This window comes from Aotus nancymaae, unplaced genomic scaffold (genome assembly GCF_030222135.1).
Source record: "Aotus nancymaae isolate 86718 unplaced genomic scaffold, 86718_ANA_hifiasm-v0.15.2.pri h1tg000040l, whole genome shotgun sequence".
In the NCBI taxonomy this organism is placed as follows: domain Eukaryota; kingdom Metazoa; phylum Chordata; class Mammalia; order Primates; family Aotidae; genus Aotus; species Aotus nancymaae.
Genome location: NW_026988454.1, coordinates 8,892,018 through 8,912,205, shown reverse-complemented (window position 1 = coordinate 8,912,205; position 20,188 = coordinate 8,892,018). Strand labels below are relative to the sequence as shown.

At 43.2% G+C, this 20,188-nt stretch overlaps 1 protein-coding gene across 1 annotated transcript; it reads right to left on the bottom strand.

Annotated features, from left to right (window-relative positions):
• Nucleotides 1-1,014: 1,014 nt before the first annotated feature.
• Nucleotides 1,015-11,611, bottom strand: TAGAP (T cell activation RhoGTPase activating protein). Its single transcript, XM_012451389.3, has 10 exons — nucleotides 11,474-11,611; nucleotides 10,727-10,811; nucleotides 10,585-10,638; nucleotides 10,198-10,264; nucleotides 8,708-8,874; nucleotides 7,854-8,015; nucleotides 7,227-7,336; nucleotides 5,632-5,827; nucleotides 4,613-4,727; nucleotides 1,015-3,642 (listed from the first exon to the last, which is right to left on the bottom strand). Exons 1-10 carry the CDS (start codon nucleotides 11,608-11,610, stop codon nucleotides 2,345-2,347), a joined length of 2,391 nt encoding a protein of 796 aa, XP_012306812.2. The 5' UTR covers nucleotide 11,611; the 3' UTR covers nucleotides 1,015-2,344.
• Between the last annotated feature and the right edge of the window lie 8,577 nt (nucleotides 11,612-20,188).

Here is a 20,188-nt window from a genome sequence, read left to right as displayed (position 1 = left end):
AAAACCTATTTGAAAGGCCGATGGACTCGGTAGATGTGAGTGGGGCTACCACACTGCGGTATTTGAAATAGTCAACTGTTAAAGTGTCTGCACCAACTGTTCAAAGACTAACAACAACATTTGCTTGGGCAGGGAGCTCCTAAACATTCGTCAGCAAAATGTGTGTAGAGGACTTCCAGTTTCATTCCACTTTTTTAAAACAAGGAAATTTGGGTAGGGTTTTCGTGACCTGAGTAGGGTCACACGGAGGTTAGGTGAGTGGTAAAGTGGGAATACATTTGCAGCTTCCTGGTTTGTAGTCTTAGTGGTCTTTTGATGGGAATTCTCTGATTCTTAGTAAGAAGTGGCTAATATTAGAGGCAGAGGATTGTTCTCTTACTGCTGAAATACTTAGCATGCTGCCTGGCACGTGGTAGATGCTGAAATTGTAACTATTGCTCTTAGTGATCCACTCGGGAAAAGGGCTGCTTTTCCTAAGTTAGCTGTCAGGTAGGCTCTGCCCCATTAAATTTATATATTATTGGTGCTTAATAAAGTATTTTTATTTTTTTATTTGTTATTTTAATTTTTTGAGACTGAGTCTCACTCTGTCACCCAAGCTGGAGCACAGTAACATGATCTCGGCTCACTGCAACCTGTGCCTCCTGGAATCAAGTGAATCTCCTGCCTGAGCCTCTCAAGTAGCTAGGATTACAGGCACCCACCACCACACCTGGCTAAGTTTTGTATTTTTAGTAGAGACGAGGTTTTACCATGTTGGCCAGGCTGATCTCGAACCCCCCACCTCAGGTGATCTGCCTGCCTTGGCCTCCCAAAGTGCTGGGATTACAGGAATGAGCCACCACGCCTGGCCCATCAATAAAGTATTTTTAATATTAGTTCTGGGTGTGCTGTCTTGAGCAGTCTATTTTATAACATTATTAACTTCTCATAACATTATTGAGAAATCATCTCTGAAAAGACTAGGTTTTCACCATCTGGCAGCTACCCAACACAAAATATTTCTACAACAAATCAAAAGTGTGCATGATATTTTATTTAAAAAACATGATAAAATAAGGAAAATTGAAGTCCAGTATCTAAGATACTGCATAAAATCTTAATAATTGAGCAGTAAAGTTCTAATACATTACAAACATTTTACCATTATGTTTGCCAATAATTAAGCAAACTGAGCATCCTAAGAATGAGGTGAGAAACTGGAAAGTTTAATTCACTAGAAATGAGAAATATTACATTTGTTATATTATTCTGTATTTGTGTACTGAATTTTTTTGGCAGAATGACTGCTTGCTGAAACAAAATGGCTTAAAATCGGTACTTTTTTATGGTTTTGCAAATTCTGGAGAACAGGGAGTCTTTCTTCCTAAACTAGATCCCCAGTCTTGCTATTAGTCTCGAATAGTGAATATATATTCAATAAATGCTTGCTGAGTGAACCAATATGCGAATGATTTTCTTGGTGGATTTCTATTAATTGGGGGAAAGGAGGTAGCATGTCAACAAAAACTGAACATTTTTACTTTCAAATGAGGGAGGCAATTTATTGTAGTGAAATTACATTGAAGTTTTATATATGACCCCCAATGCATATAAAATTATTTACCTCCACACTATTGGATAAGATATCATGAACTACAAAGAAACTCAAAGTGCTAATATTGACGTAATACATTTTCACTAATTTACCCAAATTTAACTGGATGATTGGATGGACATGTTGAAGTGTTTTTCATGATTTTTGCTATGGTCTCTTCTTTTACCGGAGTTTTTAATGCCTTTGATGACTCCAGACACTCAACTCTGTTCCCTGCAGTCTGTTTCTGTCTTCTATGATGGTGATTAGTTATTGCAAGGCTGCTTATATATAGTAATGTACAGTTGACTCTGGTATAGAGTAAACTTATATCAGAGATTTAAACATTTCTCCCTAAATGGAGTTTGTGGAAAATGTGAAAATTGGCGTGACATTTGAGGGCCCATTAAAAAAGCAAAGATGATTTTTAAACACTAACCAAGAGAAAAGTGCCCCAGGAAGCAAGGAACAGCAATATACTTCACTGCAAGTCCACACGCGGGTGCAGGGATTAAGTAGACATTCTTTGCACCTAACGCCTTATCTATAATAATTTTATACATTTGTTACATATTGCACAAATCCAGGTACACACAGACTATCTGATGCGCCATGGCCATGGTGTAGCTATCCTCACGGAGGAGGGCTTGGCACAACTTTCTGAAGGAGCTTATTCAAGGCCTTTTAAGAACAGAATCTAAAGGCAGTTCTTTACAAGTCTCATATTTACAGATAGCACAAGCTATGGCACGGCGTATGGCCCCCCTCCTAAATATACGATTCTTTAGCATATTGGAATTGGTCAGCCTCAAAGACTGGCTGGCTACATCGTCGCACGAGACAGTCCTGCTTACTCCTCTGCATGGACTCAGAGACGGTCCTCAGCCGGAGGAGCTCAGGTCTCCCTGGGCCAGCCACGTGCCCCGGAGAGTTCACAGAAGCATGGACAGTTCTGCTCTGTGTCCATTGCTCAGGCAGGGGAGAGAGTCCGTGGTCAGGCAGTGGCTCTTTGCTGTCCCTATGTCTTGAGTGCCCTGCATGGCGAGCAGGTGGAAGAGGGGGTAGGAGGCAGTCCTCCACCAGCATCCTCGCCCTCATGCCCCCCACGGTCATGCTTCCCATGGTCTGGCTCCCGTAGGATGCTAGTCGGGCCACTGGGCCCTGCATGGCCTCTGCATAAGAGGGTGGGCGTCCAGGCCTCTCCCAGTCAGCTCCTTGGAACACGTCGTCCACCAAGAGAGTGTGGGGTCTCATGCAGAAGCCGAGGGCTGTTTGGTTGTGGGTTTCAGACCCATTTTCCTGCACGATTCGGCCGGCAAGCTGGCTTTCCTTTCTAACACCCCTTGGGACGTGGTCCCTTGTAAAGTCTTGCGATTTCCCAGACCCGGTGCTGGAGGTTTTGGTCAGCAGTTTTTTGTGAGAGGCAAAGGAGAAAGACGTGGAGTGCTTTTTAATTTCTCTGCTGGGCTTGCCTTTTTCCGTCTTTATGGTGAAAGACTGATGTCTGCTGAAGAAATTTCTTTTGGAACTGGAAGGAGAAGCCACGGGGGAGCTGCCAGAGGACGCGTCCAGCTCGCTGCTGGAGAAGGCTTTGGGAACCAGTGCCCGCGGGAGCACCGACCCTGGGGTCAAGCTCTTGATCTTCAGGTCCGCTGGCCTCTTGGTTTTGCCTTGCACTGCAGGAAAGACCTCCTCTGGAAATGGGTCTTCAACCTCCTCACTTTCCAAACGAGAGCCTGCCTGAGGCACAGGGAAGTCCCCTTCACTCTTTGTCAGTGTTTGGTTTGTCACTCGGCTCTCGAGGCACTCCTGGGAGGACAGCGTGCTGGGCTCTGAGTACCTCCTGTCGGACTGTGCAAGGGAGCTTTTCAGCCTGGCGATGGTGCTCACGATGGGCTCTGGGCTGACCTCTCGGGCTTCCTGTGGGGCCCTGCTGTCCAAGCCAGCAGCTGTGGCCATAGGCACCTGGGGCTGCCGGCTGGGAGAGCCGATGCCACTGCTGCTGTTGGATTCCATATCGGGATCGTTGCTGTCGTAGGCTGAGTCGTTCTGCAGGGTCGACACATCTGGGGGAAGTCAGAGAGCAGTTGAACATTTGCTCAGGTTTATTTATTTATATTTATATATATTTTTTGAGATGGAGTCTCCCTTTGTCACCCAGGCTAGAGTACAGTGATGTGATCTTGCCTCACTGCAACCTCTGCCTCCTGGGTTCAAGCAATTCTCCTGCCTCAGCCTCCTGAGTAGCTGGGATTACAGGTGCCTGCCACCATGCCCAGTTATTTTTTCTGTTTTAAGTAGACACGAGGTTTTACCATGTTGGCCAGGCTGGTTTTGAACTGCCAACCTCAGGTGATCCACCTGCCCTGGCCTCCCAAAGTGCTGGGATTACACGTGTGAGCCACCGTGCCCATCCATTCAGGTCCTTTCAGAAATGAACTTTGCTTACAGTTTGCCCTGCTCATATTAATCACAGCATCAGGTGATTTATTAGCAGAACTACTTAGGGGCTTCTATGACAAGAAATATACCACATGAAAGGTTTTTTCTTTCTGAATTTATTTTGAGATCAGAAGAAAAATAGGGAAAGGAAATGAGTAAAAGAGGGAGGAAGGCGGGGGGAGAGGGAGAGAGAGAGGGAGAAAGAATAAAAGAGAACAGCATTTCACTGAAAATTTATTGATCTGAATATTTAAAACTGCTCCTGGACACATTTCCATTGTAATGGAGTCATAGCCCATGAAGTGGAAACAAAAGCTTCTCACCCCAACTCTAGAGCTAAAGGTAGCGTCAGGAAATTAGCAGTGATTCGCGAACTACGCTAGGAAGTGGGAGAGTGTGGTCTCAGAATGTGCGCAGGAAAAGCCTGGAGCAGGGTTTTCATGTTTAACGACTTCCTAACGGACTGGAGTCTAGTCTGACTTGGTGATTTGTGAAGGTAACTTCTGCCTCAAATACCAGAGATGCTTTACGTGACTGACAGACTGGCACAAACTTTTCCCTACAATTGTAATCAAATGATAGCACATTTCATACCTGAACTATCCGTGTGTTCCAGGGAGTCATCAGAAGTGATACTGGAATGCACTGGAATGTTCTCCCCGAATACTTCAAAACAGTTATCGATGAGGAATTCCACCAATGTCTTCACCTGGGAGGAAAAGTAAGCAGTTTGTCAGCTTGAAGGTCTTTTTTTTTTTTTTTTTACTTTTTTTTTCTTTTTAGGGAGGTGAGGAAGAATGGGGACACAGTGGGGTCAGGTGCCAAAATGAGAATTCAAGATCTTTATGTGTCTGAAAAGGGCATACAGAAATTTGGTAACAGTCATATACTTTTTTTTTTTTTTTTGAGATGTGCTCTCCCTCTGTTGCCAGGCTGGAGTGCAGTGGCACAATCTTGGCTCACTGAAACGTCTGCCTCCCGGGCTCAAGTGGTTCTCCTGCCTCAGCCTTTCAAGTAGCTGGGACTACGGGCACGTGCCACCACACCCGGCTAATTTTTTGTACTTTTAGTGGAGACAGGGTTTCATCATGTTGCCCAGGCTGGTCTCGAGCTCCTGAGCTCAGGCAATTCGCCTGCCTCGGCCTCCCAAAGTGCTGGGATTACAGGCGTGAGCCACCGTGCCAACAATCATATACATTAAAGTTAGATACTACTGGTGTTTGAGGCATGCATTTTAAATTTAAGAATTTTCAAAAAATTTGTTTTAAAGTATTCATAAAATTTTCATTTAAGTAAGTGGTTTCCCAAATCAATAAACTGATAGACTATAGTATACAAAACACAAAAACAAAAGGGCTTTTCTGTCTCGGGAGATACAGATGTAAACACTTGCAGTACTCATCTGTCTCACAGATGACAGAAGACAGATTTATTCAGTTTCATTAGATAATGCATCTGAGAGAGTGGAGCTATGACAAAAGCATTTTGCATTTTATATTTTCACTGTGATGCTGACTCAGCTGGAGAAATTCAGCAGCATTTTACTGCTTAGCTTTTGCAAACAGATGGTGAGATCGTAAGTTGGGGATTTCTGATCAGTGAGCAGGACAAACCTTGTTGTTCAGGTCCTTCTGGGCTTCAAACGACAGACTCTGGTCATTCTCCAGGGTGAGCATGTTGGGTCCAATGCAGATGGCCAGATTGCTGGAGTCCATCCTGCTGACCTCAGAGTTCTTGCTGATGAGGTGCAGCACATAGACCAAGTGCTTGAGCAGCAGGAGGTTGGGCCGGGGGAGCTTACCTGCAACCCTGGAATAAAGTCAAGGGATGTTAGTTAGTTTTCAAAAAGGCGAATGGTCTTCAGTGTGGCAAACTGAAAGTTTCTGCCAAAACCAGACTTCCTTTAAAATGAGGAAGGTGCATTTTCACAAGTAATATTGTGAAATGCTCATTCAGATACTTCCATTGGCAACTGACACAGAGTGAGACTGGTTAACCACAGGTCTCAAAGAGCTGAGAAGCTGGCCTTTATAACTGGGACTCCAACAACACAGCCCTTTATTATTGATACAGAGCTTAGATGGTGAAGCCAGTCTGCATTAAACACCATGGTTTGCCTTTACAGTTAGAAAATAGTTTTGTTGAGTAATCATTTAGCCATGTAGAATTTATTTTTAACACTGCTAGACTGGTTTTCTTGCCTTAAAAACAAACAAACAAACAAACAAAAAACCTATAATCACCAAACAAAGATGACACATTTTTACAACATTCTGAGAAATCTTTATGAAGACCAAATCAGTTTCTAAGGGCCTGTTCATAATAAGGCGGCATTTAAATCGCAACACTGTTTCTCATGATAAGAAATTAGACTTCTTAATATCTCACTTTCTCAAAGAATGAAATGGTGATCATTTTCATTTCTCAGAAGAAGGAATTGTTATCAAAATGCCTTATGTCTAGGTAGAAACTCATTGTGATACTCTCAGGATTTTCATTTTTGGGACAGACATTCTAATGTCTTCAGTTCTAAGCAATTATAACATATAGAGAGACTTTCATAGGATGTGATAACTGTGCTGACGTTTCAAAGCTGGGGTTTTAGAATTCTCCAGTCACTAACAGATCACACTTTCCATTGCATATGCAATTATTTTTACTCTCACTGGAATTTGTTCTTATATAATTTTCATTTTGTGTTATTGTAAGAAGATAAAATATGTTATGAAATTTTATGAACAAAACAATCTCCCCACCCCCACCCCAGATTGCCTGGCTGCATCCTAAGGGATGTTTTACGGGAGAACTGTTGGCTTGCATGACACCAGTCAATGTAGCTTAAAGATGACCCCAAATTCCTACACTTTGCTGATTAGCCTCTGTTAAAGTTTCAGGTCTGATTTGATCTCATGCCTTTTCGAACATCTTACATTTTTAGACTTCCCTACCTCTTGGGATCTGTGAGTATTGAAGTTCACTTTCTACTTTTTGAAGAAATATTTCCTTTTATTTGGCTAAAATTAAAATTCAAAAGTCCAGAGCACCCCCTGGTTTTTATTCTGGGCGTGGATGAGCAATTCCACTTGGATTCCCTAAATATCACAATTCTCATGAAACAGGGATCAGGAAGCATTTAGAGAGTTGTGTAATGAATCAAAAGACAGAGGCAATGAGGACCTGGCAGTCCCTGGTGACTTTGATGACTTACTCTTTCAGAGCCTCGATTCTGTCCTCCTCGTCCTGCGTGTCCAAAGCGCCCATCCACTCCTCAAAGAGGTCGCTTGAAAGTAGCTTCCGGGGGATCCTTCTGAGGAAGTCCTGGGGGATGAGAGAGGGCTGTTGGCCTATCGGTACTGTACGATGTCCCATGTCCTCATTTTCACTGGTTTTTGTTCCATCGCAGGGTGCTGTATGCTTAGCCTATCATAGACTGTGCCCCTTCCTTCCTGCATTTGATTCATCCAGGGGACCCTCTCTCCAACTCCCCTGGCCTCTCTGCAACTTTCTAACATCAAGCAGAGTCAGAGGCACCATGCCCAGGTGGGTGTGTTCTGAGGGGCCACTGGATTTTGGCGTATGGATTGAACGGGACGAGCAAATCGCCCTTACTTGGTGAAGTTTTGGGAAAGCAGAATGCTTCACTTTCCGTTTGAATCTGAGGTCACAGAAACAGAGGTGCTTACTACATAAATAAATAAAGGGCTTAATGAAAAAAATTAAACTCCAATATCAGTGTACCTTGCTGTGTGGGGAGAAGAGCCTATTTCTTGCATCCTGAGAACGAGCGTGTCAGGGCCCGTGGCAGGTTATTTGGCGCCGAGTGTGTTGAACTCACCTTAAAGACCACAGCGAGGAGGTGAACAGGGAGCCTCTCCAGATCCACTGTGCCCCCGGAGTTGAGCTCCTCCTTCAGCTCCTTGCGGGCTTTCTCATTGGCTGCTCTCCTGAATATCCCTTCGGTTGAAGGGCCTTTAAGGCACAGAATAGTGAGAATGTCCTAAAGGAAACAGGAATAGGAAGAGGATAGGGTTACTCTTGGTCCGAAGACACACCGTGTGCTGCTACTAATGGATGAATATCTATGCCTAGGTTGCAGAAAGAATTAAAATAATGTACACGAACAGTCTCCAACTTTATTTGTCATGAAATATCCTCTCCCTAAAAGTTAGTTATCTTCTCTAGTATACTAAGATAGTCTTAACAGGAATATTAATGTCAGATTTTGCTTTCAGTCCGGTTGCTATCAATGGCCTTCCTCAACCCTGCTATTTTTCTAAGAGGAGGCAAATTGTGAAAACTGTAATTTTGCACTTTCTAAAATCACTTTGGACTTCTCTCCTTTAAAATACTTCTATGTGAACATTGGATTTTGGGTCACAAAGTCTATACTCTATCTCCCCCTTTTGGCTTTTCAGTAGCTACAAATCTTCAGCATCCTTCACTTTGTGAAGTCAGAGAAATGGAGGGACCACCGCTCTGAGCTCATTGGTAAATACAACTAATTTCTGTAACGGAAACAGTCAGATATTCTTCTGACTGTGTGCATATGTGGGAGTGCCATGCCCAAGGGTGGAAAATACGGCAGATCAGTCCCTACAAACTTAGTAGGAGAATGATATTCAGATTTCCCAAGTATTTTGCATGTCCAGTTGAAGACTGAAGTAGGTTTATGAGAAAATGCACACCTACCTGGATGGGTCTGGGGAGTGTGTCACTGTCACCACAAATAATTGACAAGGGCTGATCAAATAGCGATGCTTTTAAGTCTGTCTCCAAAGCCCCAGAAAAGTCCGATGCAGGGGAGAGCCTTCTCATGAGAAAGGGCCAGGAGAGCACCTTCTTTCTCTTCTTAACTTCTACAGCCAAGAAAACAAGACAATGAGAAAAATTAGATTACAATATTAATAAATAAAGATCCAGGTAAGAAAATGGGTATCGTTGGCCACATAATGTGGTCTATAGTATGCCATGTGAGAAAAATAATTTTGAAAACTTGAGAAAGCAAAGGGCGTGAATCTTAAACTAGAAAACCAACCGATAAACAACCACACTGTTACCAGGGCAACCAGACCCTAAACATCAACACCAGGGTTCCTCAAAGCCTCCACCTTTCCTGTTTTCACCCTTTCCAGCTGTTTGCTGCAGAAAATTAGCAAAACCTAACTGTGCAGATCATAAACAACCACCTTAAACTACTGGCTGGAATAACTATAGAGGACATTTCTGATATGAAATAGATTATTTTAATTTCCTCCTTTAATTGGCAAGGAAAACGAAACTTAAAAGGCAAGGAAGTGACTTGCTCAACATCTTTTCAAAGGCGCTTGGCAGGGCTAGCCCCAACCCTCTGCAGCCATGCACTAAACAGCCACTAGAGGGAACTAACACCATTCATTCATCCAGGTGACTGGTCACCTGGGTTTTCCAGGTTGCTGCTTTAGGACAGAGGCAAATACAAATAGCTGTGGGAAGGCTTGACCGTAGACCTGGCAACTGGGAATTATCAGCAAAACGTTTTCAAGATATTCTGTCCTTCCGAAATCCACAAGATGTATGTGCAATGGATATTACATCTCAAAAATTTCCTTTTCTTTTCCTTCCTTCTCCGTTTTTACTAATCATAAAGGCTATGTTTTTCTAAATGCGTTGGCATATGTTCCTGTACATTTTAGATTGGCAGGTGGAAGCTTGATGAGAAAGAAGTGGCCAGTCTTTACGGTTCAGGAGAACTGGGTTGGGGTTACATAGAATGAAAGGCATTATGAAAAAAATCGAGAGCGAATGGCGGGTCCTTTGGGGTTTGAGATCAGCAGCAGTTGCTTCATAGGCTCTTAGATGCATTCTCCATAAGAGAAGGAAGAAAATGGAAAAGACACTGTGCGTTTTTCAAATGCGTGCATGCTTTAATTGTCAAAACATACATGGCCAGGAGATTGAACCGCAGGAAAACCCTTGGCAGAACCGGGGGATTCCCTATGGAGAGGCTCTTTGCTCTCCCAGCACTTGCTGCTCTAGTGAGTTGAGCGTACCCGCAATTTAAGGGTTAATGTTCTGCGGTCTCTAACAGAACACTTGTACAAAAAAATTCCTAGTAGAGTAAAAGCGCTGTGGTTTTGCAAACCAAGAACACTGGTTGTTAGCACTTACATAAAAAAGATCAGTATGTTTTCAAAACTCACCAATTAGCTGGCAAATACTGTCTTCACTCTCACATGACGCCAACAGGGGATGTTCCTTGATATCACCCTAAAATATATTTATTTCTGTTAAAAATAGTGACTGAAGAAACCTATGCAGTCTTTCCCCATAAAACACACATACAACATTTTATTCATATTAAAAGTTAAGTCAGTAGATTGCACTGATGTTTTTTCTAGCTTCTAGAAGCAATATTAAAGTCTTGATTGTCATCATATAAGATCCTAATTAATGAGTTTAATTTACTCATATATGATGTTGACTTACAACTCTGATGATTAATATTCAACCCAAATAATATTCAATTAAAACAAAGTTTTTCACCTTCTCACAGTACAGATAAAAAGTTTAAAAAATTACTTTCTTACCTCTGATTGACATTGGATTAGTGTCTCCATATTATTGGCACTTAGTGTTTTTGGCTAAAAGAGAGAAAATAAAATTAGGTAAATATCTTTTGGCTCTTGCCTCTAGGAAATGTGAATGAATAAATGCGAGAGGGTCACTCACAGCATTGTGGCTGCTTCTCAACTTCATCAGTGTTGGGGCGGACGGTCCAGGGGTGAATTTCACTCCCACGCGACTTTGACCGTGTCTACAACGAATCATATGGAAAGAGGTCAGGAGGGACACTCGTAGTAGGTTGGCCACTTTCAGTGCCACTTTGCCAAAGCACAGAATTTGAAACTATATATTTATTTTCTATTTTTTCAATTGCCTTTACTTCAGAATAAATCTATTATGTAGACAAGTTTTTATTTCAAGTTAGTTCTATGTCACCAGATGTCTTAGGCTGTTAAGAACAGCATCTGAACACAATTATTTCAAAATTATTTAAGCCAACTATCTTTACCATTTTAAACGTTGCTATTAATTTATTCCATTCCTTTCAAGAGAGAATCTGGATATCAGTTACATTAACATTTTAAATTAACATTAACTTTTTTTGGGAGTGCTCACTGTACGCCAGCTATAGTAATAGGTGCTTTGCATGGATTTTCTCATCTAATCCAAAAAGGAAAAAAACGTATCCTTGGGATGCTACAATAGTAAACATGAAACGAAGATAACATTTACAGAATCCCTACACCAAAGAGATGCAGCCTTTACATTGAAGCAAAGCTTTCTGTGTCCTGAGACTTTATAAAGTGAGAGCACATTCCATGGTATAGCTGTTTTCTGTTGCCTATGATCTGAGTGACCTGTGACTTGCTGGGCAGCTTGTAATTTCTAGGCATGTTAATTTATAGTACTTACCCTTGGAGGGTCTCTAGCCAGAGTTCTTTTACATCCGGTGAGCTGTGGAGAATGGGAGAAACAGCATGACACTCTGCTCCTTCTAGTCCACTGGGAGAGAGAAAGACTGAGCTGGTCTCCCTACACATGCTCTGCATTATAAGCGAGGGGGCGGGCAGGTGGAAATTCAGAATATTACCGAGACCGGAAGGAACATCATGGGCTGTCACACGGACGGAGCCAGCCAGACACTGGAGAGCTCTCACTTCCTCATTCCTTTTAGGGCAGCTATGTTTTTTTTTTCTCTTCCATTTCAAAGTAAAAAATCTGTAAACTACTAGGAGTGGAAAAGATGACATTCAGCCCATAGGTGAAGGCTATGATTAATGTCACAGGTGGGATGTGTGAACAAGAAATTGTGTTATTCTGGGCATAAACATCACTTTATTTTCTAAAGTGGTAATTTCGAGTGCCTTTATTTGCATCCTGTCTGGATGCTGTTTCCCCTCCCATGTGCCGTCTGCTCTGTCCACCAGCACCACACATTGATTAGCACTTCTGGATGTGGGACACTGTTACAGAACCAGAAAGACACCCGAGACAGTCCCTCCCCTGAGGAACCATCCAAAGCCAGGTCAGTTTCCTTTGGAAGTAGGAAGAAAGCTCCCTCAAGTCAGCTGTGAATTTCTCCTTTCTGTAACTCCTGGTCAAAAATATTAACACTTTACAGTCAGAGCAGCTGTAGTTCTGACACGGAAGGAAAACAAAAAAACAATTCCTTTGATCAGACCAATTTGAAATAGGAAGGAGATGGTGAATTTCATGTGTGGATCTCTCCTTCTGCGTAAGAGAATTTCCGATCTTTTCTATAGATCAAAGGCTATATATGAAACCACTCAAATGCCTCAACACGAGAATGGATGCATAAATGTTGGTCCATTCACATAGGAGATGAATGCTATATAGCACTGAGAATGAACAGCCTATGACTATATCCAGCAATATGGTTGAATCTCACAATATGATGTTGAGGAGAAGAAGCCAGACATGAAAGTGTATATCCTGCTGGCTCCCATTAATGCAAAACACAAAACCAGCAAAAGTAGCCTGTGCTGTTGGAAGCAAGAGTAGCAGTTTCCCAGAGGGGATGGTAGGGACTTCCAGCAGCCGGGGAGGGGGTGGCTTGGTAATGGTCCATTCTTGATCTGGATGGTGCTACGTATGTGCACATTTCCCTGTGTGTGTTGTTTTTCAATAAAAGTTTTAAAATAACTTGGCTTCATTTATCATCAGCATCTTTAATTTTAAGACTTTTCCATATTGTTAATTCTATTGTCATTTTACCGAAAGGAGGTGATTATGGGGCAGACTTTGGGAAACTGAAGCACAGAGAGGTGGAAATTTGCTTTGTAACCCAGCAGCTCAGTGGGGACATAGGGACAGATCCTGGTTATCAGGCTTCCAGCTGGGCGCTCCCTCTCTTAAAGCCACCACAGTGTCGGAGTTCACCCAGCGTTCCCAAGGCAGCTGTGGAGGCTACTATGCTTTCAGCATCTCCCTCCTGCCTGTATAAACCTCCAAAGTGGACTCACTGATTCTGTTAATTGAAAAAGGGCATTTATGCTGTGCCCAGCCTAGTGCCAGGCATATAGTAGGTACTAAATAAATAATTTCTGAATATATACATTTCCTTATAAAATAATCAACTTAGAATGTTCCTGTAATATTCTGTATATTGTTGAATGTATATTGTGATGTATAGTCATGGCTAGTATATATTTTCTCAACTTTTTTTCCTGACAAATTGACTTTTAAAATTTTTGTAAGAAACCTAATGTGCTTACTGTTCTTTCTTTCTTTTCTTTTTTTTTTTTTTTGAGACAGTCTCACACTGTTACCTAGGCTGGAGTGCAATGGTGCGATCTCGGCTCACTGCAACCTCCACCTCCTGGGTTCAAGTGATTTTCCTGCCTCCAGAGTAGCTGGGATTACAGGTGCCCAACACCGCACCCAGGTAATTTTTGTATTTTTTAGTAGAGATGGGGTTTTGCTATCTTGGTCAGGCTGGTCTCAAACTCCTGACCTCGTGATCCACCTGCCTTGGCTTCCCAAAGTGCTGGGATTACAGGAGTGAGCCATTGCTCACTACAATCTCTGCCTCTCAAGTTCATGCAATTCTCCTGCCTCAGCCTCCTGAGTAGCTGGGATTACAAGCATGTGCCACCATGCCCGGCTAATTTTTGTATTTTCAGGATAGACGGTATTTCACCATGTTGGCCAGGCTGGTCTCAAACTCCTGACCTCATACAATCCACTTGCCTTGGCCTCCCAAAGTGCTGGGATCACAGGTATGAGCCACCGCACCCAGCCTCAGCATCTTTTAAAAATACATAACATTAATGGTTTGATGACCTGCAGAAATGGTTACATCGACAGACTTTGCTTTTTCTTCTGGGACCTATCATGTCTAGTTAAGCAATCAGGGAAGGTGATGAACTATCTAGGATGAAATGTTAATAGCAAATATGGCAACAGAAAAAAGTGAGGGCCCCTACATTTTTTAAAGTGGAAACATGTTTTGGCTCTTCTTATTGACCCAACTGATGGTGGGAAAGCCCAGAGGGAGGTGCCATCCTTTGGGATCCCTGGGAGATTTTGACAGTCAACATCTAATGAACAGGGACATTTTGTGATGGAAGGAAAGCCACCATTGGTGGCTGGCTGGTGGGAGGCTGAGGAGACCTTCTCTGTCATGACCGTGGCCCCACCTGCCTATGGTCCCTACTATGGAAAGAGTTGTCAAGGGCAGGTGCTGCACCCCAACTCTGAAAAACCTCACAGGAATTTTGATTGCAGTTTTCTGAACAATAGGAGAAATATTTGTAAATACAGTGTGAAATTTGGAAGCAGTCATGCCAAAAGTTAGAAAAAAAAAGATGGAAATATCAGTTTCACTTTTCTATATTCTTGTCACCCACACATCTCTTTGAAAAGCAAGCTCGCTTCGTCCTGCATGGTGAGAATCTTCAGAACATGGAAAGGACCTTTATTGGCTTTCGCTGGGTTGGGCTGAAGGAAACCCTGGTAAAATCCACACCTGAAAAGATGTTTCTCACACTGGGGCTTTTATCACTTGGGTCCTGGTCACAATCAATTTTCCCCAAAGAACTGGCTTTGCTTTTCTTGTGGTGAGTCTCTAAGGACAGTGAGTTCTGCTCTGGGGACTGTGGCTTCTGTGCTGTGAACACGTGTGCTTTGTAAGGTTACTGGAAGCACCATAGTTCCTTCCCCCACTTCCAGGCTCAGTGACCACTTCAGTCTGGACTGTTGTGAACCAGAATTTGGAAGTCATTTACCCCACATTGTTTACTCAGCTTGCCTGGGAAACACCAGCTGGAGAATCAGAGTCCGGCTCTCCATCCTGAATTCACTTTCCCTTTCTTTTCCTGGGACCACCCAGTGATTCAGAGTCCTGCATTCTTTAATGAGATTAATGTCAACAGTTTCCCGCATTGAAGATTATTTTCCCAAAGAATTCACGACTTCCTTTAGGACTTCTCCATCACCCCAGTGTCTGGCTACTGATGATTGATTAACAGGTTGATCTTCTAGAAAGCTCAAGTTACAATTTTTTATTTTTTTTTAAAAAAAGGCAATGCAGCCTTTTCTCTGATTAACTCTCCTCCTGGTCTCCCATTTGTCCTATGTTTTAGCCACGCAGGCTATTGTCATCCCCTAAAGTGTGCTTCTGAGTCTCCAGGCCTTTGATAAATTGTTCCCTCCTCCTGGAACGCTGTTCGCCCCATCTGCCTTTTGGAATTCTGCTCTTCCCTCGGAATCTAGCCCAAGTCCCATCTCCTCTAAGAAGGGACTTTTCTAGATTGAATTAAACTCCCTTCCCGGGCCCTGCCTAGCAGCCTCACCCACTAGACTGAGTCTCCAGAAAGCAGGAACACATTTTCATCTTTTATTTTTATGAGTGCCTGGCCTCATAGTTTGCACACAGTAGGCATTTGCTATACTTTAATTACTACTAAAATTGTGTGATAAAATAAAACATTTAAATCTCACTGTACGTTTGCTGGTATTGCAGTTTGTTCCTCAGACTTTTTGTCACTTAGTGTCTTTGTTTTGTTTCATGAAGAAAGACTACCTCTTTGTCACACTGTAACAGTGACTTGTTGCAGAATTTGATTGAGATGGAGACATCATCTCCCTGCCCACACCTCAGGCTTATGCTAATACCAACGTTGAGGGATTAGACGTGTGGACTCCATAGCTCTGTAGTGAGTAAGGAGGCCCCGCCTTCGGTGGACTTGAGTGGCAGGTGGACTTGAGTGGCAGCTTCTGTCAATGAGTCCGTCAGGAGGGCTCGACCACACCTGTCCTGCCTCTCACCTCCCACCCTCCGGGGACAAAAGTCTTACCATTGTTCTCACCTTAGACTCCCTAGTTCTGTCTGCTCTGGGAGGTTTGGACGTCCCCCGAGCCATGTTCCTCACTGTCTGGAGACAGAGGAGGACTTCATTAAAGGACTCAGGGGGCTGGGGAGTCGGTGCTCATTTTAAATGACGGTCGTGGATTCAGTAATCTGCAAAGTAACCAGCCTGCTAAGTCTTTTATGCGGTGACTTTGGTTGTAGCGAATTAGCAATAAAACTCCTTGCCTGCCTGTCCTCCAAGAAACTTCTAGGAAAGTCTGTGGGTGGGGAAGATGTGCCTGGAAGAGACATTCTCACCTCTCCCCAGGCCCCGGGCTCACAGATGCAGGCTCAGTCTCAGCTATAGTGAATCCAGTGTCATTTTTTTTTTTCCTGGCAGGAAAAGCGCTGACCTTCCAAGGAACTTGTCAGAGGTTTGCTGAGACCCTGGCATCCCTGAAATAATGTCAAGCATCATCACGTCTTGCAAAATAATTTGCTGTCTCCACAAATGCCTGCATTTCTGCAGCGGTGGAAGCAGACGTTTCAAATCTGCCCCTCAGATCTTTGTGATTATTAATTTACCTTTGTGTTGCAATACAAAATAGGCTCAGCGTAAAATAATATTTGAAGAACTCTGTGTTTTCAAAAGCTGGATCAAAAAATAAAAAAGGCGAGAACAAAATGTTCTTTTTAAACTGCCTTCTCCACTTATTGAGATCAAGATGAAGAATTAAAAATAAGACATCCTGAGATTAGGTGATTAGAAGCTGTATGGCTGATGAGACAAATACCGTGGGACCCGGACAGGGCTTCAGCTTAGTTGCGTTTATCACTTTAAGAACTGAAGAATCTTTCCTTTCTGTTGATATTTTGGCCTGAAAAATTGCACAAAGAAAACATGAGGTCAAAAAAGGCATGTCAGCAACGCTGAACGTCAGTTAACTACAATATGATTTGGTAGATTATTTCTCTGAAGAAACAGAGGACACGATGAGAGCTGAGGTTCTTTGTTAGCAGTCTACAAAATCCATGTGCGGCATTTGCAAAAATCTGAACCAAAAAGTAGAAATGCTGGAAAAATGCTTAGTTGGCCCCATGGTTTTAAAGTGCCTTTTAAAGATATATTTACTGTAGTTGACTTTAGTTTTTTTTGCTGAGCACTTTTTTCATTTGTCATATGAAAAAAATTATCTGGGGCTTTTACCTCCCTGTGTAAATTTTAAAAAAGAAAAGTATTTGTTATTTTGAATGTGTGTGGTCCCTTTCTCAAATACTGTGACTTATTTGGTGTCTCTTAAGAAAATCTTTTAGTGATGTCTTCCCAAGGTGGCCCCTGCTCCTGGAGGCTGGGGAGTGTGACCGCTAGGCACGCAGCTCCTGCCAGGGAAGCAGTGAGGGGGTCTCGAGCCTGAAGACAAACTCTCATCTGGCGGGAGGGAGCCGGCTTGTCAGGGCTCAGGGCACGGTGCTCACTGGTGCTTCTCATCTTATTGTCACCTTTTCACCCAGGTTCAGCTACCAACCATTTAGCAAGTTCTTAGCCTTTTCTGGCCAGATCTGTCGAGTGGTTTATTTTCCTGGCAGTCGTTGCCTTCCTGAGGCACTACTCCAGACTGGTTCTGATTTAGACTCTAAGACCAGTCCCAGGGAAGGGTTTAAAGCTAGTGTCATCTTCTACGTGAAAAGACTTTGGGCAGAGGGGCAAGGGAAAACCACGTGATTTTTGCAAGCCTGATGCAGCCTCCTGGGCTCTTCCTACAGAAAAAGAATCACAAGATTTCTCCTTCTGCTTTTGGGTCATAAAACATTATATGAGACACTAGAAAGCATGATATATATATATATATATTTTTTTTTTGAGACAGAGTCTTGCTCTGTCGCCAGGCTGGAGTGCAGTGGTGCAATCTCAGCTCATACAAACCTCCATTTCCTGGATTCAAGCATTTTCCTGCCTCAGTCTCCCAAGTAGCTGGGACTACAGGCGTGTGCCACCACGCCCAGCTAATTTTTTTTTTTTGTATTTTAATAGAGACGGGGTTTCACCATGTTGGCCAGGATGGTCTTGATCTCTTGACCTCCTGATTTGCCCCCCTTGGCCTCCCAAAGTGCTGGGGTTACAGGTGTGAGTTGCTGTGCCCGGCCCTGAACTTCTAAATAAAGACCCAGAACACTTTGAATATTAGACATTGAAATAAGTGTGAGCTATACATACATTTAGGAAAGATGAATAAAAACAAGGAAAATAATTATTTACCCGCTCATTCCAGGTCAGGGTCTGGGGTGACAAGAGACCGTCCTGGCAGCTCAGTTGCCACCCTGTCACAGGGCACACTCACACATACACCCATGCTCACTCACCCTGGGAACATGTAGACACGCCAATTCACCTAATGGCACAGCTTTGGGATGTGGGAGGAAACCCGAGGACCCAGAGCAGATCCATGTGGACGCTGGGGAAGCATGCAAGTTCCACACTGAGAGTGGCCCCAGCTGGGAAGAAATTGTTTTTCTTCATCAATGTTGCAACGAAATGACATTGAACAAAACTATGTTATTTGAGGACCTGCTGTATCATGAAAAAGTAAAAAGTAAAATGCATTTTATATATTCCTGCTTCCTGGCTTTGGAGTAGTTTATTTAATGGCATTTTAATAATCACTAGGTTATTTGATGATTCTTTGCTAGCTTTTACATTTATGTTGTCCATTGAAATTAGACTGCAGGTCCTTAAATTGGAGAAATTCATTCTTACACCCCGAGACAAGCCCAAGGGGCATAGTATGAAGTACACAAATATCCACTTTTAAGAATGAGTAAAGCTGTCCTTCTGCATTTTGGACATTTGGACACATTTCTGCTTCTGATTGCTGTGCTCAACCCTGTTTTCTCAGACAAAAGCTGAGGCTACTCCACAGGAATTCTTCACACTTTTATCTTGAGAATAAGCCCAAGACCTTTTATTAGGTGGCTAAACAGGAGAGATAAGGCGTCGACTGCTTGGCTCACTTAGAGCCCTAAGACCTAACTCAGCAGAGGCTTTGCTAATTTTACTTAATCTTTTCAAATAAATGTGGTATTCCCCTATCGGTGACTCACTTCCAGTGGCCTGGATTAAGGAAGCCAAATAGACCACCAGGTGCACAAACCTGTCTTGAACCTAAAAGCCAGCTGTATGTCCACAGGGCATCTGTTTTTTGCGGGAGAGCTCAGCTCTTCACAAATGCCCCTTGGAAAATCCCTAAACACTTGAAGGTGAGCTTCCTTGACCACTACCTACAAGAACACTCTGTGTGTGTGTGTGTGTGTGTGTGTGTGTGATGTGTGTAACATTATCCTTTCATGACGCATGTTTACCACACACAAATGACCAGGTCAACAGAGTAAGTCAGGCATTAGTGGAATCTCTCTGCCAGTTGAGGAAAGGCAGTTTAAAGTTTAAATATCAGTTCTTCTCAAACTTAGCTGCATGTGAGAATCTGCTAGGGAGCTTTTTAAGAATAATCAATGCCCACGCCTAATCTTTTACCAATAAAATGGAAATTTCTGGAGATAGGATTTCAGGATTTAAAAACATTCTCCAGAGAATTCCAACATGCAGCTGAACCAGTGATCTCAGCCACAGTTTCCGGGGTCAACGGATCTGTCAGTGTTACAATGGGATCCTTTTCCACTGTAACCACAGGCACTGGGCAATCTTAGAAGCAGCAGGTACGTTCTCCGCCTGGGTGGGAAGCTGGGCCTCAGTGTCCTTCCATTGAGGAGCACCATCTCAGGAGCACTACTTCCCCAACTTACCCCTTGTCACTCACAAAGTGAGAGAGCTGAGGTGACTTAGAATCTGCTGCAATCCTGTGGTTAATGAAACGTGGCCATACTCTGCGGCAGCTTCTATCAAGACACGGAGTCTACTTCCCCACTTTATGTGGAGCTGCCCTCAGGACTTGTAGAATGTAGAAAAAGGGATGTTGTGCTCCAATGGCCTTGAAGCTTCCACCTTTGCCCATTTGAATGCAGCCCTGAGATGGCCATGTGAGGAAGCCAGACTAGCTTCCTGGAGGATGAGAGGCCACGTGGAGGAGAGACAAGGTGCCCAGCCCACAGCCAACACCAACTCTCAGACACGTGTGTAAGGCTGTCTTGGGCGATCCTGAATGTTGTCATCTGAGTGAGCCCAGGTGAAACCGACAGTGGAACTGCCCAGCCAACCCACAGAATCTGCTAAATCAGAAACTGATGGTGTTTTAGGAGACTGAGTTTTGGGGTGGTTATTATTCAGCCATAGATGCCTGAAACACATAGTGACCCCATAAACT

Bases quoted from the DNA above. Each gene is read 5' to 3' on its own strand.
- TAGAP (XM_012451389.3), bottom strand. From the start codon at position 11,610: ATGCAGAGCATGTGTAGGGAGACCAGCTCAGTCTTTCTCTCTCCCAGT. The intron at 5,828-7,226 runs GTAAGTCATCAA...ACTTTATTCCAG, and splicing joins AGAATCGAGGCTCTGAAAGA to GGTTGCAGGTAAGCTCCCCC. The intron at 3,643-4,612 runs GTATGAAATGTG...GACTTCCCCCAG, and splicing joins GGAACACACGGATAGTTCAG to ATGTGTCGACCCTGCAGAAC.